At 45.9% G+C, this 27,691-nt stretch overlaps 1 protein-coding gene across 2 annotated transcripts in view; it reads right to left on the minus strand.

Moving 5' to 3' along the window:
* Positions 1 to 220: 220 nt before the first annotated feature.
* LOC138299213 (carbohydrate sulfotransferase 5-like) overlaps positions 221 to 27,691 on the minus strand; it is a 75,262-nt gene continuing 47,791 nt past the window's right edge. Inside the window, exons 2-3 of one of the 2 annotated variants that reach the window (XM_069237333.1) lie at positions 7,575 to 7,634; positions 221 to 2,865 (exon numbers count right to left, since the gene is read on the minus strand). In XM_069237333.1, the coding sequence (XP_069093434.1) occupies positions 1,701 to 2,852 (1,152 nt within the window). In that variant the 5' untranslated portion in view covers positions 2,853 to 2,865; positions 7,575 to 7,634 and the 3' untranslated portion in view covers positions 221 to 1,700. The remainder of the gene's footprint in view (positions 2,866 to 7,574; positions 7,635 to 27,691) is intronic. The other variant, XM_069237335.1, reaches the window with a different exon arrangement.

Raw genomic sequence — 27,691 nt, forward strand, 5'->3', positions numbered from 1 at the left:
ATTAATTGTACTAAACAAATGTACACATAATTCGGAATGTTATACTCCTGTTTGCACCCTTCCTCACCCCCTCTTAATATTTTTTCTCAGAACAGTCATTCCACTCGTGCTCAATTCCCATACAAGAGTTCAGTTGTTACTGTAATGTTCCGAGTATCCTTGTTTGTCAATTATGTGTTATACATTAAACTGAAACAAAAGAGATTGCAACAATTATCTTCTCAACATGGTGAAATGACATTCATGTAATTTACTGAATTGTTATAATAAACTTCACATTGTCTCCAGTACTAATGAAAAGAAAATGTATTCAAAAGCATCTATGCTAAAAAAAAAAAAAAAAAAGGTCTATGTAGAGATCCATTGCAGCGGACCCATGTGGCTTTCCCTGAAGACACACAAAAATAACTTAAAATAAATATTGCCAAACTGTGACATTAAATAAAAGTAAGGATATTACTCCTGATTTCGAGTCACATTGCAAAGAACATATTCCTAGGTAGGTTACAGTGAAGGGTCAACCTGCTTGCACCTCCACCTGCCCTGCCCTCAATATTCTTGGTAAGCACTGTGTCCCTATTAGGGAATGTCTTTATTTTGCAACAGGCTGATGTCTGTGAATGTATGGCAGAACGTCAGTGGGATACACAGACTTGTGGCAAAATTGCATGAATTGCCTCCAGGTTAGTCCCCCTCTGTCCTCTCCAAAACCTTTAGAATCTGAATGTGGTTTTTATTTTAATCTTTGTGGGCGAAGCCATTTCCATTGCTAATCCCTATTAATTTATGTGCAATATCAGAAATCGTCCTGCCCTGCAGGACAGAAGACAGGGGAAGGTGAGTGAGCAAAACATTACAAGAGAGAATGGAGCAGCACGATGAGTGGTAAGTAGCGATGGAGAAAGGGATCGACAAAGTATGAAGGTGAAAAAGCGATGTACAGGAATGCATATAGATTTGGAAGGGTGAGTGGGAAGTCACGAACAATAAACAGACTGAATGAGAGAGAGTTAGAGACAAAGTACTCTAGAGATGAGAGTTTAGGAATACAGGAAGGAAAATTAACAGGTGTAACAGACGGAAAGGTAGGAAGAGCAAAGGAAAGGGGAAAATGAAAGAGGGAAAGATGGTTAAGAGACATGGGTTTAAAGGATGTTCCATTTCACCAGGTACCGCATATTCCAGTCCTGGGCTTGCTTTTTCAAAATAAATGGATCAAGGTTTAGAAAAGCATAAGAACCAAATATAACACAAAAGGAGGCAGGGGAAGTAAAGTAAACAATAAAGGCAAAGAATGAGAGAACAAGAGATAAAGAAAAGGAAAGAAATATCAAGAAAAAAGGATGAAGCAAAAGGAAACTAAATAAGAGCAGGTGAAAGAAAGGATGTGCTTAGTGTGAATAAGAATAGGTGGTGTGTGTATAATATACTACTTTCTTCGCCTTTTCCTTGCTGATGTCTGGTGCGACTCTGTTCTTATGTTTCTTTTAACAGGTTGCAACTGATCTTTCACTATCAATGGCACCTTTGTCTTTTCTGCAACTTGAAGTCAATCCTTTGCTTTGGTCCAAAAGACCGCCTGGAACATACAGGAAAGAAACCGACAGTCCCAAACAAACTCATAGTGGCTCCAGCAAAATCTCAGCTTCACTTGCAAAACCACATTATGCAATAAAGCACCTGAGAAGCAACTAAAGGTATCAAAGTGAATCAGTCTTCATTGATAAGATAAGGTCCAATGACTTGTCCTTTTGCTCAGCTTTGGATTTCACTAGGCGATACCCAAACATAGCCATCTCTTTCTTGCAAACATCTTGGATCAACTGTACCTTCTCGAATGAGAGTTTGTCCCTCCAGTGCTGGGCTAACTTTAGCGAGTCCCCTGTGAAGGGCATGAAGCCCTTGTCCTTGGGGCCAGACCCGTGCGTGATGTTGTAGATCCAGGATTCCATAGTAGGAGAAAGGCTGAGCCCTATGTAATCATACCAGGTCTTCAGATATCCCAGTGGGTCTTTTACCATGTCTTCATAGCGTACCATAATGTAGCGGTCCTTAAGAAACGGTGGTGGATCGAGTAGTGCAGTCTGGTACATTCGCATTTGAGCCCCACATATTTCCTCCATCACCACACCGATGTTGGCAGTGACATTCTGTGCATTGCTAATGATGGCATCGTCCACCTCCAACTGAAGGAAGTGTTCTCGTGATGAGACGACGGCCCTGGGATCACGCACCAAGTGAATGATCTTCAGGTTTAGATGGGGGTCTGTTAAAAGTGGATACAGCACCTCAAGGTCAAAGAAGCGCACTTCTTTCACGACCACGTGGCTGTGGGCTTTGCAGGCCTCCTCCATCTTCTCGAAAGGGACTTGGCGGCAGGTCCGGTTGCACTCGGGCCGGTCGATAACTTTGGAAGGCGGCATACTGCTGCAGGTGGAGTGAGAGCAGAGCGCTCGACTCTCATGCCAGGCGAATATCTCAGAGAAAAACTTTCCCTCTGGCATATAAGGCAGGAAAGCCCCCATGTCACACCGAAAGATTGACCTGATTAACTCTCGGATAGGAGTGTGAAGGAAATATGGGCTCTGGTTAGCCATGCTGAACCACACGGCTCGTGTGGGCTCAAGCATGTAGAAGACATCAGGGTTATGGTTGAAGAGCTGTCCCAGAAAGGAGGAACCGGACCTCCAGGTGGAGATGATGAGGAGGTGTGTCCTTTCTGGCACAGTTGGGGTTTCCTGGAGGATAGGCATCGGGAGCTGTTGTACCTGCCAGCTCGAATACAGGCTGAAGAGAAGCACAATAGCCAGAACCAGTATGTAGAGTTTGCACACGAAGCATCGTCCAATCATCTCTTCCCAACACCTGTGAGGGACAAAGGACAAAAAGAGACAAAGTTATTTAATAGGTGCTTTTAACATACAGGAGTGCATCACCCCTGCATTGGTACAGGACATCACATACCTAGCATTAAAGGGGACACTACCTTAAATGTATGCAGACTGGCACACCGCCATCAAAGGGCATTACAACTACGGACTTTCCTGCTGGTGCTGAAAGGCTAATAGTTTGGTAGATTACGCGGAATTCAGGATTACTATAGTGCTTGTGGATCCAGTTTCAACAATATTAGAATATTAAAAGCTAAGGCATCAGCAACTGGATAATTGAGATTGTAGATGGCACTAGTATATGATAGGATAATCCTAGGAGTTCAAGTCAGTAGATAACTATTCCTGGTGGGTTTTTCCCAAAAAGCAAAAGAGTATGCAACATTTGCTCTCTGCTTTTACTCTTAAATATCTACCTCCTTGGAAATATGCCAGGCATCTTGTACCCATTAAGCACTATAGATTTTTATATGTTTATGTCTATATGCCTGATGGTCACCTTATGGGAAAGATTATTCTCAACACAGTAAGCCTAAGTTTTTTATTGTGATAAGCCAGTGAAAGGGTAGTAGTCTGATCGGTTGGAAAATGTTATGCCTGATGGCATATGTTTGAACTGCTTATTAGAAAGCTAGGCTAAAGGCAGAATGTCTCGCTGTTGCAGCTATTAAAGCTGAGAGGCCCTTGGGGATGGATTGTTAGTGTATGTGTTTCTGGCAGTGGACTGATATTTTGTTACATGGAATCTCAATGATTACTATAGTAGGCCCAGGTCTTGGTTTCATCACTTACTCTGCCATAAGCCTGCTGGTAGAATATTTTGACTGTCGTACTCCTTCCTGACCTCCCTGAAGCCTTTCATGGTGTTACATGTCATAGATTACATTTGTAAGTGAGAGGTCTGGTGCAGGGTCATCCACAAACCTTTCGCATTAACCCTCCAGTTTTCTGAATCCATTTTTGCTGTCTTTTAGAACTCGGTGCACTTTACCACTGCTAACCAGTTCTAAAGTACTTGTGCTCTCTCGGGTAAACATGGTAGATTGGGCGTACACCAAACTGGCACAATTAATAAAGTGGTACTACAGGTGCCCAGGGCATGTAAACTAAATGCTACCAGTGGGCTTGCAGCACTGATTGTGCCACCCACTTAAGTAGCACGGCCTAAACCTTCCTTTTTAATACATATAAGACATCGCTGGGTAGGCCCTAAACAACCGTTAGGGACTGGCGCAGTGTATTTAAAAGGTTGGACACATGCTTTTACATGTCCTGTTCTATGTTCCCTCCAGAGTGCACCCTGCTTCCTTGAAGCACCCAGAATCTTTTGGGGAGTGTGCAGGCCGCTCCAGAAACCATTTAAGAGCATTTACAAAGGGCACGTTTGAAGATCAGCTGCTGACAAGATGTTGATAGATACAACAAAACAGTCTGAAGTTTTACTGCTCTGGAGATCAGCCAAACTGTAAAGCTTATAATTTGTCACAGTTATTAGCTATGCATACAATCACAAGGCACGGGTGTGCCTTAGTATTAAAAGTACAACTGCGGGCAGTGCCAATTCAAGTGCCAGTTCAAACTATTTTTTACATTCTTCTGCCTTTGCTAATGTTATTTTTGTGACAGGTTGCTGGTGAAAACATCTTTGTAAAATTATAACACATTTAAAGAAATGTACGGCATCTGTCCTCTGCAGAAATGTAATTCCCTCCAACAGAGTAATTCAAAATCTGCTATTGCATTCGGAGGGGATCGTAAAGCTTGTTTCTGCGTTGATCATCAGTGCAAACAGTGCTGCAAGGTTAATGACCCAGACATTGTCTTGTAAAACCTTCCTACATTCCTTTCACTCAGCCGTCTGAAACTGAAACTTTAACTCAGCCGTCTGATACTGAACATAGACAAAACGGAAGTCCTCATCCTCGCTAAAACCCCGACCGCCTGGGACGACTCCTGGTGGCCCACGGCCCTTGGCACCGCACCGACCCCCTCAGACCACGCACGCAACCTCGGCTTCATCTTGGACCCACTTCTCACCATAACCAAACAAGTCAACGCCGTATGCTCCTCCTGCTTCCTCACCCTCCGCATGCTCCGGAAGATCTTCCGCTGGATCCCCGCCGACACCAGAAAGAACGTGACCCACGCCCTCGTCACGAGCCGCCTGGACTACGGCAACACCCTTTACGCTGGGACCACCGCAAAACTCCAGAAACGTCTGCAACAAATTCAAAACGCCTCCGCCCGCCTCATCCTCGACATACCCAGCAACAGCCACATCCCCGCCCACCTGAGACACCTGCACTGGCTTCCCGTCAGCAAAAGGATCACCTTCCGTCTCCTCACCCACACACACAAAGCCCTCCACAACAAGGGACCAGAATACCTCAACCGTCGCCTCAGCTTCTACGCTCCCACCCGTCTTCTCCGCTCCACCAGCCTCGCTCTCGCCGCCGTCCCTCGCATCCGCCGCTCCACGGCGGGTGGGAGGTCCTTCTCCTAGCTGGCGGCCAAGACATGGAACACCCTCCCCACCATCCTCAGGACCACCCAGGACCACTCCGCATTCAGGAGACTCCTCAAGACCTGGCTTTTCGAGCAGCAGTATCCCCTTCCCCCTAGCGCCTTGAGACCCGCACAGGTGAGTAGCGCGCTTTATAAATGTTAATGATTTGATTTGATTTCATGTTTCTGTAGCCGACTGTCTTGGCGGGGCACGGGACTTCTTTGACTCCCCCTCATGGAGTGGGATATCACGAGAAGGATCTCGGTGAGGCTGTGCGGAGCCCCTGCCTTGAGTGCGCTCCCCAGAAGACGCCCTCCGTGCCCCTCAGAGCAGGAGTGCAAAGGCGAACTCCTTGCTACAAGCATTTGCAGTTAATGAGCTCGACAACTAAGAGCCCAACACAGGCTGGGTATGGAAATCAGCGTGGAACTCAAAACGGCATACAAATACCAAGATCAGATTTCATGCTGAAAACAAAACGCAACCAAATCAGGTTCCATGCATTGAGCATGTTGTGCTAACTGCAGGACGTAAATAAGTGCAGCCATGCTCCAAATCAGCGGTTCCCAACCTTTTGACTTCTGTGGACCCCCACTTTATCAATACTGGAACCCGAGGACCCTTCACTGAATCATTATTGGAATCTGGGGACCCCCTATTCACTCATTAGTGAAAGGCACCCAATTGTTAATAATATTTAATTTTTTAAGAAGTTGCGGACCCCCAGAGGACACTTTGCGGACTCCCAGGGGTCCCCGGACCACAGGTAGGGACCACTGCTCTAAATAATACATTTGTTTCTAAAAGCAGCAGAGTACTGGCATTTCCTAAAGGGATCATAATGACTTTAAGAATATTTCAACTGCAGTTCTAAACAATGTACTGAATGTTTGGCAAAAGGAAGTAGGCACTGTTAAGCCGAATCTCTCGGCTCTGAAGTTTTCTAGATTCGTGCTTGAATAACTCATCCAGTACACGTTGCAACTTATCCTTGCTGGGCTGTTGAGTACGTATTGCCGGGGGGGACTGGTGAGTGCCGTTGACAGCATCTCGGTGTGAGGCACAACACTGTTTCTGAGCAAATCACTTAATCTCTCCATGTCTACAAAGTGCTTTTAGACCTTCTTTGGGGTTCCTGCTACGTGTCGCGCTATGTGTAAAGTAGCAAAAAAATTAAGGCAAGAGGTTAGGAAACCAAAGCGGATGAACACAGTACTGGGTCCTCGGGACACTGATAAGAGCATACACAGAGGGAAAAGCATTGCATTGAAAAGCCAGGCGGGATGCAAGTCCCTTTTAAGATTTATATTAAATACAATAGAATTTCCAATCACAGCACTTGGAAAACTAAAGATAAAGGAATCCAGCTGGGAAGCAGGTGAGAAGTGCCCTGGCACTGCCATGGGATCATGCTGTGACATTAGCCTGAAGGTGACAAAGATGCAGTGGGTGGGTGAGCGTGCTTCTGAGAGAAAAGAAAGGCGGCCCTGCCTTTGACTAACAATAAGATGTGAAGAGCCAATAAATTAAGTAGAGCAAAAACAGGTTTATGCTCTCCACTGAAAGAACCCACCTTGAAAACATTAGGGGTAAATGTAAATCCATACAATAAAACACTATGTAAAAATGCGATAATGCCTTTTCAAAATTGAAGAGATTGTATTTCTTTAACTTTTCAGCTTAGTACAGCAGATTACTTTTAATAAACATTTCGCCTTGATGTAATCGTTTTTTGTTAATGAACCAAGACACATTCAGGCCTCTCGCTCTGACATCAAATCAAGAGGCAAGCCTGCTTTCTTCTGCATCCAGTATGTAGCTTAGACTCTAATTATACATGGAGCAACATTATTATAGTCTATTCAATCAACACTTAAGAGGATTGTGTAAGTCACATACTGAACTCATGTATTTGAAGTTGCTTTCATGTGTTGTAATGCAGAAAAAGGAGGCTCAGTGAAATAAAATATTTGCACAGAATCCAGTGCTATAACTGGAAAACATTTATTATAGGAACTTATACACTGGGGGTCACAATGTGGCAGGCAGAGGAAAGGGGGTGGAATCATGAGAAGCAGAGCTTGAAAAACAGCCTGAAAGTCGACTTATTCGGAAAAATCTGCTAACAAGAAATTGGCAACAAGGACAAATGTAATAGTAAATCTCTTCTAGCTTACCTAACTGGTCACAAGACACCTGCTGCAGAGATCTTTGTGTGCCCAGCAATTTGGAAGGGACTGTAAGAGGTAAGATATAGCTAGTGGTTAGCACAGTTCTTGGAGAGTTCTGTCCATTCACAGTTTTGACTCACAAAGTAGCATAGAGGGTTAATGTACCTGCACGAAAAAACACCTTGTATGGGAAAGTATTTGCTATAGAAATACAATTTAAACATTGTAGAACATGCAGATCGCACATTGGTATGTTATTTAGAGGTAAGTGGCTACTGCTTTTGACACCGAGACCTTTTTGTTAATTCCAGTTCATAAGTTGCGAGTGCTCATATATAGCACAGTGATGAATCGACATCAAGGAGCTGCATGGAAACTGCATTATTCTAAAATTGCAAAGAAGGGTTCAGTTGTGAAATAATAGTCTGGTTAGTACAGACTACAATTGCTGTGTTATGATTCAACATATAATGTTTACAAGTATGGATATGTTATCCCTACGCCGTATAATCCTCATTCTCTTATGTAACATTTCCTGTAAATTGTTTTCACACTTGAATGACTGACTGTGCCTCTGTGCGATGTACCCTCTACTCGGTTATGAGGATTACCTTAGAAGAATTAAAAAAGGTAAGTGGAATTCAAATAAATGTTTGTATAATTACTCATACAGACTAGTAAATCCTGCATTCTTACAGTGCAAGCACATCTTGCATTGGGAGTTTAACAGAGCTAAAAACCTGCCTCCAATAGTTTCTCTTAAGCACTTGTGAAGTGGGACCAAGTTGTGCACCTTTGTTTCTTTCCATTTTAGTGGCATCTAGGTGTTCGGATCCAGGGGGCTCCAAGTAAGGATTTTATTCCATAACGCTATGGTAGCACAACATATTTGAAAATTATATTTATGTGGAACACCGCAGGGGGGTGGACCAAGTCAGTGGTTACTGGCCAACTCTGTGGTTAATACTTTTGTTTACTATTGGTGTCTGATGGCCTAAGACACTATTTCATTCTAACCAAATAACAGACTTATTCTTTTTCAACACTTATGTCTTAATTTTGGACATTTGGGACATAACGCAAAAAGAACATAATTCAAAGGCTGATGAAGGAGGATCATGTCTCAACAACATGTGGAGCCATCCACTGTCTCCCTGTTAAGGGTTTTACCCATGTTTATTGTCTGAAGCTGTGTCTACTTATGTAATGCAGTCATGAATGTTAAATTCCCTACCCCCATCATAGTCCTCAACCACCACCTGACCTTCCACACGCCTACCAGACACCTCCGGTCCGCTAAACTGCCCTCGCCACGACCCAAGAATATGCAATAACTCAGCTGGAGGAAGATCCTTCTCTGACCTCGCCACAAAAACCTAGACCACTCTTCCGCTACATCTCAAGCAACCTTGATTCAAGAAGGACCTCAAGACCTGGCTCTTCAGCTCAACCCATTCTTCCCCCCAGCACTTTGAGACCCTCATGGGTGGTTAGGCATGCTCTTAGATGTCTTATAAGAATGGTGATTGATTGAGTCCTCAGAAATGTACTTTAATGTCAAGTGATCTCACTAAATTGGGAGAACTCAATGACCATGCCAATGCCTCCAGTGTAGCAAAGGGTTTGAGTTTAACAGAGTAGGCCATATGTACTATAAGTATTACATAGTATTAGATAGTATTGTATCATAGCATTTACCAAGTGCTACATGATCATCATGAGGACTGTAAAGCACTTTCTTGGTTGAATAACTTAGTAGTGGTGTATAATTGGTGTTAGTTTACAGTGTAGCCTATGTGTAGTGTGTTTAGTGTTGTGCATATGATTTGAAGTTGTGCTCCAATCATGTTGCAGTTACCTTTTCGCAGCGCAAATGCATGAAAGTGAGTGTGAAAGAAATATAGAATCTCAGTTTGCATATATGTCCCTTTATATCTTATAACCTGCAACTGACTGAGCATGTGTTAGGTGGCAGCCAGGTTCTACTGCGCTTGGGATTCTAGCTGGTTGTTGATTATCTTTATTATAATGGAGCTAGGTGGGATTGTCAGAAGTCCCAAAATAACACTTTAAAACCACAGTTCTGCTGATAGTTTTCCTGTAGGTAGACACCACAACCATAAGCTGGAGTTGGGTCCATGGCTGAACAAACTCAACAAATACATGCAAGCAGCTTATTTGTGTCAGGAGGCTGTACCCAAGCTGTGATTTCTGGACAGGGAATGGTTCTGTCAATGTGGAATGTACTGAAATTAGGAAAGTAATGTGAAATAACTTTTGTTCCAAGGTTTTTACACTGCTGGACCCATATTTGTTCTACTGGGAACACTGGTACTGGAAGTGAAAAACTATTACATTTGTCTTTCATTACTGCAAGGACAGCCTCTCACATAGGATAACATTCTGTTCCCTTATTACAATCCATAAGCTCAATTCGGAGCAGGTAGGAATATTGAGTTTGACATCTAAAGAATTGAATTTAAAAAACCCTCTTTAATGATGACATATTTTAAGTCATAATTTTTAAAATGCCACAAGTTGGCATTTTCTTGTTCCAACCATATGGCGCCTGTAGCTGGTTACCTGTGTCATACGACTAGGTGTAGCTGGTCCTTGTGTAATACTCCCTGACAGTGAGAAAAAGGGGAATTGGTGTTAGCAGGTTGGGCCATATTTTGCTTGATAGGGGAGCATCGCTGTCACTTACCACACTTGAATGTCACAAAGACTCTGCCTCAGCAGACTCACAAAGGTTTTCAGACTAGTCTTTTGTGTCCGAAGACAAGGCGGGGCCAGGGCAGGGAGGCAGAATACTCCAAACACCTCTGGCAGTGGAAACCTCCAGAAGCTTCTCTTATTTCAAAGCTGGCACCAGGTATAAATAATGGACCGTCAAACTCAACTCTTCAGTACACAGCTGGACCTGTAAAGAAGGACACCCAGCAACCTGAGAAAGAAGCCTGGACCTGCACCCTTCATCTCAGGTGGACATGACTCCAAGGGTCAGCAGACTGACCTCTTGTTGTGAGCTATAGGGACATAAGCACCAAAGGCCCTGCTGGCTTCTTCTGGAGTGAGTTCCTGATCCCGAAGAGGTGCCCACGTCACTATTCACTGCGCCATTTTGTTGGAGCACATTGTTTACATTACAATGCATATATATATGTATATATATATGCATTGTAATGCATGTTAAAGGGTCTTCCTTCCAAATTGCAGTTTGATGTGCAATGTATCAATAATTTGTGGACACAGTTCAGCTTGAAAACCACTGAACAGTTTACAAACACCTCAAAGTAGGCTGTAACAGATTTGCAATGGGGAAGAAGTCCCACTGGGAACCCTTCCCTTTAAGAAATGTGTTTGCAGTCTCAGGGGAGTGGGAGTGTGGGGGTTGAGTAAGCAGTGGTGGACCACTGGCAGCTTATTCTGATGTTTTTAAATGGGAAGCTTAAGTGTTTTTAAAAGAAGTGCCTGGTCCTCAAAGGAACACGGGTTCCATAAAAAACAGAATCCTTATTTGGGAAAACAATCACACAGGACGGTAGTCTGCTGGCCAGCTGGCCCTTGTAGACCACCATCTTTGTGTTTCTAGCGAAAGATAGGTGTGCGCCAATGGCGATTTTGTGACAAGCTAGTACAGAGGTGGTTTCATAAAATCAGAGCCCGGTCGCAAAAAGTCAGTTCACAAAAAGTAGTCACATATTTTGCATGGACTCGTACCACATCAGGCCCTATATGGGAAGTTGAAATAATCTGAATTCTATTTTCTTACCATATAATTCTTGTGCCATTTTTACACATGGAGGAGATCAAATCCGTTCAACAAAAAAACAAGCAAATTCCATTTGGGCAAGTGCAAGAAGAACGAGTTACTTACCTTCGGTAACGACTTTTCTGGTGGATACATTAGCTACCTGTGGATTCCTCACCTAATGAATACTCCCATGGCGCCAGCATTCGACGGAAATCTTCTTACTAGTCTCTGCACGTCGACGAGGACGTCACTCTAGCCCACGCGACGCCGTCTGACGTCATACAGGCAATAAGAGGTCCTCGACGACGTGCGGACGTCAGTACCAATCATTTTTTACGTGCATAACAACCAGGCAATGCAATGAAAGAGCAAGGCAACATCCCATTATATTGTAAAAATACACAACATTGCATGAATAACTGTAAATCTTTTATATATATATATATAACTCTCTCTTTTTAAAAAAATATATACACACATCAAGTATATACACAAAGATATATACATATATACATATATATAAATATATTATATACAACATCTATTGCACCCTCAAAAACCAAGAGGAGCGCACTCAAGGATTACTTGGAAAGACCAGAAAGGCAACGGGGAGGCGGGTGGGACCGTGAGGAATCCACAGGTAGCTAATGTATCCACCAGAAAAGTCGTTACCGAAGGTAAGTAACTCGTTCTTCTGATGGATACAACTACCTGTGGATTCCTCACCTAATGAATAGAGTCCCAAAGCAGTACCACGCCCGGCGGTGGGTGCCTAAATGGTCAAACCAAGAAATCCTGCAGCACTGACCGTGCAAAATGGCCGTCTCTTCTAACCTCAGAATCCAAACAGTAATGTTTTGCAAAAGTGTGAAGGGACGACCAAGTTGCGGCCTTGCAGATGTCAACCACAGGAACACCCCTGGCCAAGGCCGAAGTGGCCGACTTAGCTCTGGTGGAATGAGCTCTAATGCCCTCAGGAGGATCCTTCTTTGCCAAAGAGTAACAGATTTTAATGCAAAGAACAACCCACCTGGATAGTGTTCTCTTGTGGACTGCCTTTCCTCTCCTCTTGCCCACGTATCCAATAAACAGCTGATCCTCCAGCCTGAAATCCTTTGTTCTATCAATAAAGAAGCTCAACGCCCTCTTTGGGTCCAGACGGTGCAGTCTTTCTTCCTCTTTGGAAGGATGAGGCGGAGGATAGAACGTGGACAAAGTAATTGCCTGAGCCAAATGGAAGGGTGAAACAACCTTCGGGAGGAAAGCAGCCTTGGTCCTCAACACCACCTTATCCCCATAAAAAGTTGTATAAGGGGGCTTTACTGATAAGGCCTGCAACTCACTCACTCTCCTTGCTGATGTTATAGCTATCAGGAAGACTGTTTTTAAAACCAAATACCTTAAGGGGCAAGAATGCATAGGTTCAAAAGGGGACCCCATAAGGAAAGTCAGGACCAAGGACAAATCCCATTGCGGCATAACGAATGGTTTTGGAGGATATTTATTTAGAAGACCTTTCAGGAATCTGATAACAATAGGGGATTTAAATAAAGATGGTTGGTCTGGAAGACATATGAAGGCTGACAAGGCCGATAAATAACCCTTAATGGTAGCCACTGCACAACCTTTCTGCGCTAGAGACAGAGCAAAAGACAAAACGTCCGATAGATGAGCATGCAAAGGATCAATCTGCCTCTCTCCACACCACGCAACAAATTTAGACCATCTATTGGCGTAGATAGATTTAGTGGAGTGTCGTCTGGCCGCTAATATAACATCCACTACCTCAAGCGGGAGAGAGAAGGAACTCAGGTTGCCCCGTTCAATCTCCAGGCATGTAGGTGCAGACTCTGGAGGTTGGGGTGTAGAACCTGCCCCTGCGACTGCGAGAGGAGGTCTGCCCTGAAAGGGAGACGGAGCGGAGGGCACATTGAGAGTTGGAGAAGGTCGGAGTACCATACTCTCCTTGGCCAATCCGGAGCTATTAGGATGACTAGAGCCCGGTCCTGGCGAATCTTCCTCAATACTCGAGGAATCAAGGGTATGGGAGGAAACGCGTAAAGCAACTGGCTGCACCAGGTTATTTGAAACGCGTCCCCCAACGCTCCCTGCATCGGATACTGGAGGCTGCAGAATAACGGACAATGCGCGTTCTCTCGAGTGGCAAACAGATCTACCCGAGGAAACCCCCATCTCTGGAAGATTAAACGGACTTGATCTGGATGGAGACGCCACTCGTGGTCTGCCGAGAATTGGCGACAGACTGTCCGCACGCACGTTCAAGACTCCGGCCAGATGGTTTGCTATCAAGCAAATCTGATGGTCCTTTGCCCAGGACCATAGTCGAAGAGCTTCTCTGCAGAGAAGGTACGACCCCACTCCTCCCTGCTTGTTTATGTACCACATCGTGGTAGTATTGTCCGTTGGGACCTGTACCGACTGACCACGAAGGGAAGGGAGGAAGGCCTTGAGAGCCAGACGTACAGCCCGTAACTCTAACAGATTGATGTGAAACATCTGTTCCTCTGGAGACCAAAGACCTTTGATCTCCAGATCCCCCAGATGAGCTCCCCACCCTAGAGTGGAAGCATCCGTTATGACTGTGGCCACTGGTGGCGACTGCTGGAACGGCTTTCCTTGTGAAAGATTGTTGCTTGCAATCCACCACTTCAAATCCACAGCAGCATCTCTGGAGATCTTGACAGTACTCTCTAGATCCCCTTTGTGTTGAGACCACTGCCTTCGGAGGCACCACTGAAGAGCCCTCATGTGCCAGCGAGCATGCGTGACCAACAGAATGCAGGAGGCAAACAGACCGAGCAGACGAAGGACCTTGAGGACTGGAACTACCGCTCCATTTCGAAACATTGGAACCAAATCCTGAATATCTTGAATCCGCTGAGGCGGAGGAAAGGCCCGACCCAATGTTGTATCCAGTACTGCCCCTATGAACAGGAGGCGCTGAGAGGGCTCTAGGTGAGATTTGGGCTCGTTCACCGAAAAACCCAGGTCGAACAACAACTGGGTTGTTGACTGCAGATGATGCGACACAAGCTCCGGCGACTTGGCTTTGATCAACCAGTCGTCCAAGTAAGGGAATACTGCTATCCCCTTCCTTCTGAGTTCTGCCGCAACCACCGACATCACCTTCGTGAAGACTCGAGGTGCTGAAGTAAGACCAAACGGAAGGACCGCAAACTGATAGTGTTGCGATCCCACCACAAACCGGAGATACTTCCTGTGTGACTTGAGTATCGGGATATGAAAGTAAGCATCCTGCAAGTCGACAGACACCATCCAGTCTTCCTTGTTCAACGCCAAAAGCACCTGTGCTAGGGTCAGCATCTTGAATTTTTCCTGCTTGAGGAACCAATTCAAGATCCTCAGGTCCAGAATTGGTCTCAAACGACCATCCTTCTTGGGAATCAGGAAATACCTTGAGTAACATCCTCGACCCCTTTCCTGCTCTGGGACCAACTCCACCGCGCCCTTGGAAAGGAGGGCTTGTACCTCCTGTTCTAGCAACAGGAGGTGTTCTTCTGAACAATAAGAAGGGCGGGGCGGGATGAGGGGCGGGAACTCCCGAAAGGGAAGTGTGTAGCCTTTTCCCACAATACTGAGAACCCAAGTGTCCGTTGTAACAGTCTTCCATTTGGTGAGAAAATGCTGTAATCTTCCCCCTACAGGAGAGGAGTGAGTGGGAAATGGTGGAAGCCTAAGGCTGCTTCCCCTGCTGCACCCCGCCAGAGGATGAGGAAGAGGCAGAGTGCTGCTGAGAGGCTCCTCTGGTGCGGACCCTACCTCTCCCCCTGAAAGATCTATAGGGATGGGAAGAGGCAGGTTGCTGATATCTTCCCCGAAAGGAAGAGGAGGAAGAGCCACGCCCAAATCCACGAAACCTCCTGAAAAATCTGGAAGAGGCCGTGGAAGAAGGAGCTTGGAGCCCTAACGACTTAGCCGTGGCCCTGCTTTCCTTAAAACGTTCCAAGGCCGAATCAGCCTTGGCTCCAAACAGTTTGTCCCCATCAAACGGGAGATCCAACAATGTGGACTGTACATCTGCAGAAAAGCCCGAGTTACGGAGCCAGGCCCGTCTCCTTGCCACCACAGTTGTGCCCATTGCTCTGGCTACCGAGTCGGTGGTATCCAGTCCCGTCTGGATAATCTGGGTCGCAGCAGCCTGGGCATTTGAGACAAGATCCAAAAGACCCTGGGGAAGCTCTGTAAACGATGAGGAAATGTCATCCATCAGAGCATGAATATACCTCCCCAGGATACAGGTTGCATTGGTGGCTTTTAACGCCAGACTGCAGGACGAAAAATGTTTCTTCTACTGCGCCTCTAGCTTCTTTGAATCTCTGTCCCCAGGCACCGTCGGGAAAGAACCAGGCGCTGACTTGGCTGAACAGGAGGCCTGCACCACCAAGCTCTCCGGCGTAGGGTGCCTAGATAGAAACCCAGGGTCAGTCGGAGCCGCCCGATACCTCCTGGCCACGGCTCTGAACTGCTGGGGAAGATGCCGGCCTCTTCCACACCTCTATCACCGGATCCAGCAGAGCGTCATTAAATGGCAACAGAGGCTCCGCCGCAGCTGAGGCCGGATGTAGCACCTCTGTTAAAAGGTTTTGTTTAGCCTCCACCACCGGCAAAGGCAGGTCAAAAAAACTAGCTGCCTATCGTACCACTGCATGAAAGGAAGCAGCCTCCTCAGTATACTCCCCCGGGGACGAAAGATCCCACTCAGGGGAAGTGTCCAGCCCACTGGCCGACTCCAGTCCACGCAGCCCATCACCCGAGTCCTCTAGCTCTCCTTCCTCCAGGGCTCGTTGGTACTCCTGCTCTTCTAATACACGGAGAGCACGTCTCCTGGAATGAAGTCGCTGTTCAATACGCGGAGTCGACAATGCCTCCGCCGAAGTCGAAGATCGGCGCCGATCTTCAGAAGCCACCGACGCCGCGTCCGGCGCCACAGGTAACTTCGGCGCCGACAAAAGAGAAGCTGAAGCAGATGGACCCACCGGAGTCACAGGCCGAAATCCCGACTTCGACGGGATGGAAATCCCCGGGGCCAATCCTTCTGAAGCCACCGGAGCGGCCACCGGCGCCGACACTGGCGCCGAGCCCACGTTCCCAAAAGGGAGAAAGGGCATAAAGGGTGCCGGCCGAAGAGGCGCAGGATCACCCAAAGAAAAGGCCAAAGGCCCAGCCGGAGCACCCCCTGGAGCCATCTGCTGGAAGATGGCATACATCGCATTCAAGAATGCGGAACTATCGGCTCCAGGGGTGGGAAAAGCCGGATACTGAGGTGCCTGTCTCGGAGGCGACCCCGACGCCGGCCTCGGCGTCTGCGCCGGAGAAAACACCTGAGGCTCCAATACCTCAATCACCGACGCCTGTCCAGGTGAAGTCGGAGATGCCGGAGAGGGCAACGGCGTTGAAGGATGCGGCGTAACCGTGGGACTGATCTCCCATGTCCTTCGGCGCCGATCCGAAGACCTGGAACGAGTCTCCTTCGAATGACGCCGAGATTCTCTACGGCGCCGGGAGTCTCGATGACGCCGATGTCTTGGAGAAGAAGACTTCTTGTGATGCTTCTCCTTCGATTTAGCCATAAACAGCTTCGCCTCACGTTCCTTGAGGGCCTTTGGATTCATGTGCTGGCATGAATCACAAGTCGAGACGTCGTGGTCGGAGGTCAAACACCAAAGGCAATCGGAATGAGGATCCGTCACCGACATCTTGCCTCCACACTCACGACAAGGCTTAAATCCAGACTTTCTCTGCGACATTATTACCACAGCGAAAGACTACGCAGCAAAAATACACTGTAACCAAAAAAGTAACAGTTGCTCCCTCGAAGATAACCGTTTCGAATGCACGGAAAAAAGGGAACTGACGTCCGCACGTCGTCGAGGACCTCTTATTGCCTGTATGACGTCAGACGGCGTCGCGTGGGCTAGAGTGACGTCCTCGTCGACGTGCAGAGACTAGTAAGAAGATTTCCGTCGAATGCTGGCGCCATGGGAGTATTCATTAGGTGAGGAATCCACAGGTAGTTGTATCCATCAGAAACATAAGTGTACTGTGAAACTTCTTATGGTTTGTCATCCTCCGAGAGACAACCTTATTACTCATGAGCAGAACACAGACACCCATGATTCTCTTGAATAACCTACAGTGGGGTAACTGCCAGAGAGGCATTCCCATTACTCCCACGCTGACCTCATAAAACAGACTCTTCTGTAACTATCCTGAAACCTTGCAAGGTATGTGGTTAAACCTGTACACAACACCCTGCGGCCGACTTTCCTAAAGGCAGCTCACACCAGCTAAGCAGACTATGCCAGTGAGGAGTTACCTGCATTAAAGGTTTTGTCCGAAGAAGGAGCCACAGACATGGTGTTAGACCGGGCCTCTTTCGTGTGATTTCCCCTGTCTTTTTGCCTCTGCCACCTGTATTTTTTACTCTGTGTTGGATTTCGTTTTTGATGGTTTTGGTACCCTGGGCTCTTTATCACTGCTGATCAGGTCTAAAGTGCTAGTGCTCCTGGTGTAAATTGCGATTAGGATTAGTTATCCATGATTGGACTTATTAGTAAATTAAATAGGCCATAGTATAGTGAGCATGTGTGCCCAGGGCCTTTTAAATCAAATGCTACTAGTGGGCCTGCAGCATTTATTGTGCTACCCACATGTCTCAGACCTGCCACTGCAGTGTCTGTGTTTGCAGTTTTACACTGCCATGTCGACCTGGCAAGTGGGGACACTTGCCAGGCCCACACCTTCCTTTCTAGTACTTGTAAGGCACCCCTATGGTAGGCGCAAAGTAGCCCCGTAGGCAGGGTGCAGTGTATTTAGAAGATAGGAGATGTACTGTTGTGTTTTACATGTCCTGATAGTGAAATACTGCCAAATTCGGTTTTCACTATTACAAGGCCTATCTCTCCCATTGATAACATGGGGATTGCTTTGAAATATATTTTAGGTGCAGTTTCCCATTGGGAGCAGATGGAGCTATGGAATTTGGAGTCTCTGAATTCACAATTTAAAAATATATCTTTTAGTAAAGGTGGTTTTTAAATTGCGTGTCTGAAAATTGTACTTTTAGAAAGTGGGCATTTTCTTGCTTAACCATTCTCTGCCTGGAGGTGGACCACATGTCTGGGTCAGAATGACAGTTGGGCTGATTGTGAATTCACTCTAGATTGTCACACAGGCAAAGACTTTCTTTTGAAGTTTGCCTACTTCAAAGGCAGAATGAGTATAAGTATTGGCTGCTGTCCCTACAACATGAAGATACTTCTGGATTAAGAGGAGACTATCCGAAGGAGAAGAGCTGAAGTGCTTTGAGGAGGGGAACTGCCCATTTACTGTGTGTGCTTTGTTGGATTGGCCTGCAGTTACTGCTTCTGCTTTAGAGAGGACAAATACTGGACTTTGCTGTGTATTCTGCTTATGAAGTTTCTCCAAGGGCAAGGAGGAAGGAGGCAAAAAGTTTGAGGATGACACTGCAAAAAAGGCCAGATCCAACAGTCTCTAAAAAACTAGATTATCATTTCCGTAAATACATTCTTAGCCCAAACACCAGATAGCATTTTGTATAATACTACATTGTGTATATTACCAGCTTTCCCGTTGTAATTTACAAATTCACAAAATATATCCCCTTTATATTTTCTGAAAGTATATTCATGGCCTCTAATGTCAGCTAAATCAGTAGCCTTACAGACTGGTAGGAGGTCATGTGGTTTATCCTCACGCAGACTCAAAAGAGGCAGCTGGTGTCAACATCTGGGCAGTGTGCGCTCTATGGGCGACTGGAATGCAAAAACCCAGCACGTATGAGATGACGTAATTCATGCATTATGTAGATATGCTATTGTTTAACCTTTTGCATTGCAGAGTTTAATTCTGAATACTTATATTTAAGGTGCTTCTAAATACTGTTAATTTGCAATGTGTTTCTGCAGGTTTTCAGAGTGTGTCAGGGTGTGGTCCCTTTCCAGGGCCTTCTAGAAACTTCCTCTGCAGCATGCCTGGGTGTGGTTTGTGGGTTGGGCTAAGACTCTATAAAAGGGAGCCAGCCCAGCTCCACGTGCTCACTATTCAGAGGTCCTGGTGCAGAGCAGCAGCAACTTCTTGAGCTCCTGTTCCGGTGTCCTACTTTGATCTTCCAGGCCTCGCCCTTTCACTTGGCTGGGTGATTCTTGATCATGGCGGTAAGACGGAGGTCGGGCTGGGCCCCCGACTCCATTATCAAAGACGCTCGAATTCTTGGGCCTTATCTTTGCATGATAAGTGATTGGACTCTTGTGCGTGTGAATGTGCGCTTGAGCGTTTCATGGCATTTACGTGTGGATATTCAAATCGGCAAGACGCGCAATTCTTTTCTCGTGCTTAATACATGTTATTCATTGTGCGTTATCATTCTTTGGCAGTTACATGGTGGCATTTGAATCGGCAAGACGCGCAATTTGCTTTTTGTGCTTTAACCCTTGATGTTCATTGTGGGCTACCATTTCTTGGCAGTTACATGGTGGCATTCGAATCGGCAAGACACGCAATTCGCTTTTCGTGCTTTAACCCTTGGTATTCATTGTGCGCAACCATATTCTGTCATTTACAAGGTTGCTTTCGAATCGGCAAGACGCGCGATTCTTTACTTGTGTACAAATCACGATATTCAGTGTGTGCAACCATTTTCTGACATTTACAAGGTTGCTTTCGAATCGGCAAGACACGCTATTCTTTACTCGTGTACAAATCACGATATTCATTGTGCGCAACCATTTTCTGACATCTACAAGGTTGCAATCAAATCAGCAAGACGCACGATTTGTTTCCTGTGCTTAATTCATGTTACTCATTGTGCGTGCTTTAACCCTTGATATTCATTGTGGGCTACCATTTCTTGGCAGTTACATGGTGGCATTCGAATCGGCAAGACGCGCAATTCTTTACTCGTGTACAAATCACGATATTCATTGTGCGCAACCATTTTCAAGGTTGCTTTCGAAATCGGCAAGACGCGCAATTCTTTACTCGTGTACAAATCACGATATTCAGTGTGTGCAACCATTTTCTGACATTTACAAGGTTGCTTTCGAATTGGCAAGACACGCTATTCTTTACTCGTGTACAAATCACAATATTCATTGTGCGCAACCATTTTCTGACATCTACAAGGTTGCAATCAAATCAGCAAGACGCTCGATTTGTTTCCTGTGCTTAATTCATGTTACTCATTGTGCGTGCTATCATTTCTTGGCATTCACATGGTGCCTTCGAATTGGCAAGACGCGCAATTCCTTTTCCTGTGCTAATTCATGTTATTCGTTGTGCGCAACTATTTCATGACATTTCCAAAACTCTTGTGGAAATCTGCGATGTGTGCAATTTGTGTTCCTACATTCCAAAGATCTAAGGTTCTACAATTCTGGATGTTATATTCTATGTGCATGTAAGGTCTTTAATACAATTCCTATTATTTTCCAAGGAACGTTCGGATAGCCTTTATCCTCATGGAATGAGGCCGTGTTTGTTCTGGGACATTGTTCTGGAAGGTTCTCGTATTCTTAGAACAGTATGTTTTCAATTCATGAAAATTACATAGGAAACATTGTACTAACCATTTTTACTTCTTTTTCCAGGTACCTAGATTTAGTGAGACCTAATTATTAGAATCTAGTACTAGGCCATTCATGTTTCCTTAGTTTTAGGTATTATTTCATGTTTCAAGTATCACTGAACTCTAGACTCAACGGAGTGTTATTTCATGTTCCGAGTATCACTGAACTCTAGGCTCAACAGTGTGATTATTTCATGTTTCAAGTATCACTGAACTTTAGGTTCAACAGAGTGTTATTTCATGTTCCGAGTGTCATAGAACTCTGGACTCAATAGAGTATTATTTCATGTTCCAAGTATTATTGAACCCTAGATCCAACAGAGAGTTTTTATGAATCTAAATGTAGTTTTGAATCTGATGTTGTTTTGTTTTAACTTTTTGCTTCCTACAGGTCTCCTTCCCAGCTTTCCCCTTCCTAATCCCCTCTTGAACTCTCTTAGCCTCTGTGATTCATCTATCAGAGTCTTGGAGCTGTTCAGTGGTGGACGTGTTGGGAACGTGCGCAGACCCCGAGGATCTGGTGACTCTGATAGCTGGACAGCAGGGAGACCAAATGCTCCCAAATTCTGGCAAAACCTAGTTATTTGATTGGATACTTTTTATAGGTATGTGTGCTCAACTTTAAGCAAAAGTAATAAATGCGTTCCATAAACCTTTGTGACTAGTTTTAGCCGGGTAAAGATTCCTTGATTAACTGATTGGATATTCACCAAGTCTTTGTGTGGTTTTATTTGATTGATGTTCAACAATATTTTTCACTTACTCACAGTAAAACATACTATTGGTCTATTATCAAAATAAATCGCTGGCCCAGTCCAAATGTATTAAAAGTTCCCACAATAGCAGTAGTAGAGATACACAAGTCCTTCAAGGGTGTTCTATGACCCTTTGCCTTCAGCTCCAGACAGCCCAGTACTTGCAGAAATTAAATGTGTTGTATGTGGCAGGCCAAAGATGGTATTGGCTCAGAAGAGAAATCTCTACATTCTACAACTATGGAGTTTTTTACCTTGAGACTTCCTGGCTATGGGTTCTGGCTATGGAGGTCTACCTGAAACATACAGGAATTCTGAACTGATCAAAATTCCACCCTGCACAAACACATCTGTACTCAAACAGCCTCTTGTGCGCATATCTCCAACATCTAGTTCTCTATGTGAATGCGAACTGCACTGTGGGGTAGGAGCAAATATGGACCACACGACGCAGAATGAACTGAAAGATAAAACTTATAATAGTAAGAGCTATCTAGGGAGCCACCTGAACAGGAACACATTTTATCTATGTTCTTTCGTGCAACCTTTAAATAAGGCTTGAGCTTGGCTTCTGTTCCAGGATGTGTGGAATGAACCCATACAAAATGTAAAAAAAATAAAAAATTGTGAAACATTTTTAAGTGACATATGTGCAGGTAGATTGTATCACAACAGTATTGTTTAATCACGGTGTCCTGCCAGGGACACAGACTACACTGCTACAGCAGAACTGAGATCCAGCCTTTCCCCGCACCACTACTTCTGGGTTGAACTCATGGTAGTTTTCCTACCAATCTTCTCGTATTGGTTCTCTGACCTAATGAACATGTCAAGACATCTCCACTTTGCACCTCTGTGGAGCCACCATCGCTATTGAAGTCCATGTACTCTCGCATCTGGGTGGTGGCAATACCCTGCTGCCCTTCCTCCTAGACTCCACTTGACCCCTCTTAATGGCATCTACCATTCTGCAGCAGAGATCATAACGAGCCAGAAGAAATAGGAACAAATTACTCTCATCATGGTGGAAATAAAATAGTTTCCCTTGTTGGCCTTCACCACTTTCACAACCTGGTGCATCATTTACAAAGCCATCACAACGAGCACCGCCGCTTAACTTGCAGGTGAGCTCACAATGTCTGGTGGCACTAGGAATGCCCGCAGTCAGGACACCATCAGACTGAGATGAAGAGCAAAAAGAAATAAACAAGGCAAGAGGCTTCTACATCTATGCAACGAAGGTCTGGAACAATATTCTTGAAACCATCAAGACCACCACAACCTCACTCCAAATCAAAAAAGACCTGAAAGCACACAGCTCAATGGGACACTACGTTACAACATTGTAACACACCACTTCCACTCCCAGAACCCCGCTGCCGTTCCAATTGTCTCTCCACTCTGTCTTTGCCCTCGACTTTGTAGAGAACTCTGCTGCCCTCTGGCTAGGTTTGGGCTAGACTAATACCACGTACAAATATGGTCTGTTGCATTAACTATCGTTTGGGAGGTTCAGCAGAGTTTTTCATCATTGTCTGACGAGGCTCTTTTGAACCAGTGACGTAATAAATCGTGAGCGCCCCCCCCGCAAAGTACATGGAGGCCCCCTCAAGACAGAGTCAGGAGCTCTGCACAGTGTACTGTGCTGAGGACCCCCTGAAGCTCTGGGCACCCCACCACCTCTGCACAGTGGGGTCTAGTGTAACACCACTGTTTCGAACCCTAAAACACCTACAGCGTCACCACAAGCAACCTACCAGGTGAGCCCCGTTTATTCATTTTGCGTGATTTGTCAGCTGCCTTATGTTGCAGTGACACTACTTCTGGCCTTTATCAATTAGTTAAACTTTTTATACAGCAGAAATCTTAGGAGCAGCCGGAAATCCCATCCAGATCTCCTTTGCACTCTCCAATTTAGCGTGGTGCAAAAAATGATGTGGACCTACCTCAAAGGTATTCTGGGCCTCCTGAAAGATAATAAATGTGTCTCCTGGGTATAAGTAACCAGCCTCCAAGCATCCACCCTCTGCCACTGTGCATTGGACATGATAGAGTCGGACTCGAAAAAGTTTCAAATCCCATATATTCAGCTTTCTGCTAAACAGAGCTGCGTGTATAACCCTATGTTATCCGTTGGGGCCAGCCATCTAGCAGCATGCTGCAGGTGCGCCGCGTAGTAATAAAAGTGCATATCTGAGACTGCCAATCCCCCCTCCTTAACGTCTCTCTGCAAGATTGCTAGCAATACTCTGCTACATTTACCCACCCAAATCAATGCAATTAATATACTGTTCAATTTGCAACAGAACCAGTCTTTCAGGGTATATAAGGAATTAATGGGGAAAGAGGACCATCTTAGCTAGCGCCACCCTTCCCATCACTGAAAGCGGTAGACCATTCCAGAATTTAACAGAGTTTTCTAATCCCTGAAACACCCTGTCCACATTTTGTAGCCTATGCTGGTCTACGCTGCGCGTTACTTTGATCCCAAAAATATCGAAAGCTATCCAGTTCCCATCGAAGCCCCACATTCCGCAGTTGCGATCTTGGTCTACCCACCAGGTCTCCTAAACGGAAGAGCAGAGACTTATGTTTGTTAATTCGGAGACCCGAAACCTTGCCAAAGTCTTACAATAACTGCGCCAAGATAGGCATCGACACCTCAGGCGCCCGTATGTAGACCAGTGCGTCATCAGCATAGAGGGATGGGTTGTACCTCCTATTTCAATACCCCACAGTGCCAATTCTGCCCTCAGCAACAATGCAAGTGGCTCTATCGCCAATGCAAACAACAGAGGGCACCCTGTCTAGTGCCTCTCTCCACCCACCAGGCATCAGAGGTCTCCTCCCCTCACTTTAATGCGAACTGAGGGGTCCGTGTATAAGAGGCTTATCCAGGAGCAGAAAATGGGACCAAACCCCATATCTCACAGCACCACCCCCAGAAAGGCCCACTCAACCGTATCAAATGCCTTTTCAAGGTCCAGAGATACCAGCGCATACTCTCCAGCCCATTCTATCGTCTCATGAAGTATATATGCATCAGCCTACGAAGACTGTGCATGGTGCTGCGTGCCGGCATGAAACCATATTGGTCCTCATGCACTAAGCCCTGGATCACCCCGGTCAGGTGTGTTGCTAGTAGTTTTCAGAGTATTTTAAGATTTGTGTTTAACATGGTGAGAGGTCTATATGCAGAAGGATCCAGTACATTTCCCTCTGGCTTTGGTATCAGGCATATCATCCCTTCCCTCAATCTGCAGGAGGACCCCGATCCAGCGCACCTCACGGAAGACCTCCAACAGTTTGCCTCCCAATGTGACCGCAAAGGCTTTGTAGAGCTCTGCCGGGAAGCCGTTGCTTCCCGGCGCTCTGGAATCTGTGAGTGCTTTTATTGTGTCAGTCACCTCTTCCAGGGATATGTCCACTTCAAGGCCCTGAGCCACTTCCCCATTCAGACGAGGCAGGTTTGCCTCTGCCAGAAATCCCTCCAACCGAGCGTCTGCAAGCTACAGTATTCTTGCATCGCCATTAAAATGTCACACCTCCGGAACAGGAGCTGTCCCTGCCCACTACGGATAGCTAAAATGGGGGTCACCTTCCCCTCCCTGCAAAGCAACCATGCCAACAGTCTGCCTGATTTATCTCCTTCTCTATGGAGATTCTGACGATATGCCTTAAGCCCAGTTTTCCCCTAGTGTGTCCTAGTGCATGTGAATCGCCCTGGGGGCGGCTAATATCGCCTCATGTATTTCCGCTGTGTGTGGGGTACTGTTCCCTGTAGCTCCGCTAAATCGTCCTCTTGTTTTGTCAGGTCTGCCAGAAGTGTTCGGTGCCCCCCACCAATTTTGCCAATGCATTCCCTCTTACAACCGCCATAAGGGCCTCCCACTCGACCGTCCTAGTATCATCGTTCCCCAGTTTGTGGCCATGTAGAGCATTGTAGCCTCTCCCAATCCTGCTCTGCAGGCTGTGTCGCTCAGCAGGTCCGATGGCATACGCCAGGGTTTCTATTTGATCATTGGCCAACCCCACCCCCCATAGGAAACGATCCAATCTGCTAAATGTATTATGCATATCTGATCTGCATGTGTATTCCCTGCTCTCCGGGTGTAGCAGGCGCCACCCATCTATCAGTCCCAGACTGTCCATAGCACCTTGTAACGTTCCACTCATATGAGGTTTGGTGCCAGCCCTGGGAGGGTGACGATCCCGGTCTCCATCGAGCACACAATTAAAATCCCCAGCCCATATCATGAGCGTCCCCTCGCTGCCCATTAAGAGGTACTGTAGTCTCACAAACAACCCTCTATCATCAGTGTTCGGGGCATATGAATTCAGGAGTGTAAGATCCATCCCATTCAGCAAACCCTGCAGTAGGACGTACCTCAAGTAGGACGTAACTCCCCTCCACATCTGATTTTCTATATGCAAGTCTAAAAAGTACCCCAGGGGCTAACCCGCAAAGTTCTCCTCTGGCATATGTAGAATACGAGGTGACATAGCTGACCCCTCCATTTCCTTCTCACTAGTTGATCATGGTTAGCTGTTTCTGTGCAGTGCCATAGGTACAAAGTAAAGACAATAGAATACAGGGTGGCACAAGTGCAGTTGTATATGAAAAGTGTGGGCCAGCGACATCATGGGTGCTAGGCAGCAGCTAAGTGTGCCACGACCGCAGGAAGCTAAATTTCTCCCCAGAGACATGAACTATGCACCACTGCAAGGGAGAGGGTGGAAACATGTACCCTCACAAAGCAGCATATGTATCACAGCACCAGCCAGGAGTAGAGGCTGTGTTTGTGCTCTGCTCGGAGGGTTAGGTTATGCAAGGGTTTAGAAAAAGGACGTTTCCTAAAGTGTGGACATAGTGCACCTAGCCGTTGGAAGTTCCAAAGCTAGTGAAGGTGAAAGGTCAGGTTGCAGCTCTTGCACTATATATGACTTGGATGCCATTTACATTTGGGCTGGGCACTCAGCAGTTGGTGGAGGCCCATGGGAGGGAGCCCTCCCTTCCCCCCAGTGACAGCGTTCACTATGTCTAACATACTGGTCTTTCACTGCCTCATCCACGAACAGTTTGCATGCATTTGCACCGACATGCCAGTATTTTCACTCACAACTGCTTGCCGGGGCTACTGTAAGGCACTGGAAAATACACTTTTACAAAATATTTGAAGAAAAATTATTAGAATAGTAAATGAGCTAGTCCTAAAATATCTGGGTGTATTTCAACACCCCACCCCACATCCCATTTTGGAGTTCCAGGGGAAGCATGAGAATATGGTCACTCCTCTGAGGCCAGGACATATGGGTAAACAAACATGAGAAGGAACACAGTGTGACCTTTACCAGGAACCCTGTATCCATGCCCAAGGTCAGGCAACATGTCTGATGAGATTCCTTTCAAGCAAGATTCAAGCTATTTACTTTTTGCTTTTTAAGAAGGCAAGAAGAACAAGACAAGCGCTGCAGTCCCTCACTGGGTCAACCCTTGACCTGCAGTGAAAGAGCTGCTTTTCTTCACTAGTATGAAGGGCCAGGCGAAGGGACACAGCAATATGGAGAGTGCCAGCCACACCTGCCAGCCAGTCACACCCGAGTGAGGAATCTGAACCTCTGTGACTCAGCATCCGTGACAGCCTCAGCCCTCCATGAACCACCGCCTGCTCCTACAGCTTGGTCAATATATGCACAAGAACTTGGAAGGCACTCCACCAAAGAGCTCAGCCTGACAGGCACACTCCCCGGGCAGCCCTGGACTGGCAACCTCTCCTTTTCCAGTGAAGTTCCTTAGGCAATTTATTGTTAACCTCCAACGTGAGTATTTGATCTTTTGCACAGAGTGTGCCAAAATGCCATTCTGATTCTCCTCTGCCATCCGGACTTGGAGACTGAAAATGTTTAAAGCAAACGTTCATAAGGTAATTCACACAAAATGGACTTTCCTTGACCATTTCCTTAATTCTAATAACAAAAAAGC

The sequence above is a fragment of the Pleurodeles waltl genome, chromosome 6 (genome assembly GCF_031143425.1).
Source record: "Pleurodeles waltl isolate 20211129_DDA chromosome 6, aPleWal1.hap1.20221129, whole genome shotgun sequence".
In the NCBI taxonomy this organism is placed as follows: Eukaryota; Metazoa; Chordata; class Amphibia; order Caudata; family Salamandridae; genus Pleurodeles; species Pleurodeles waltl.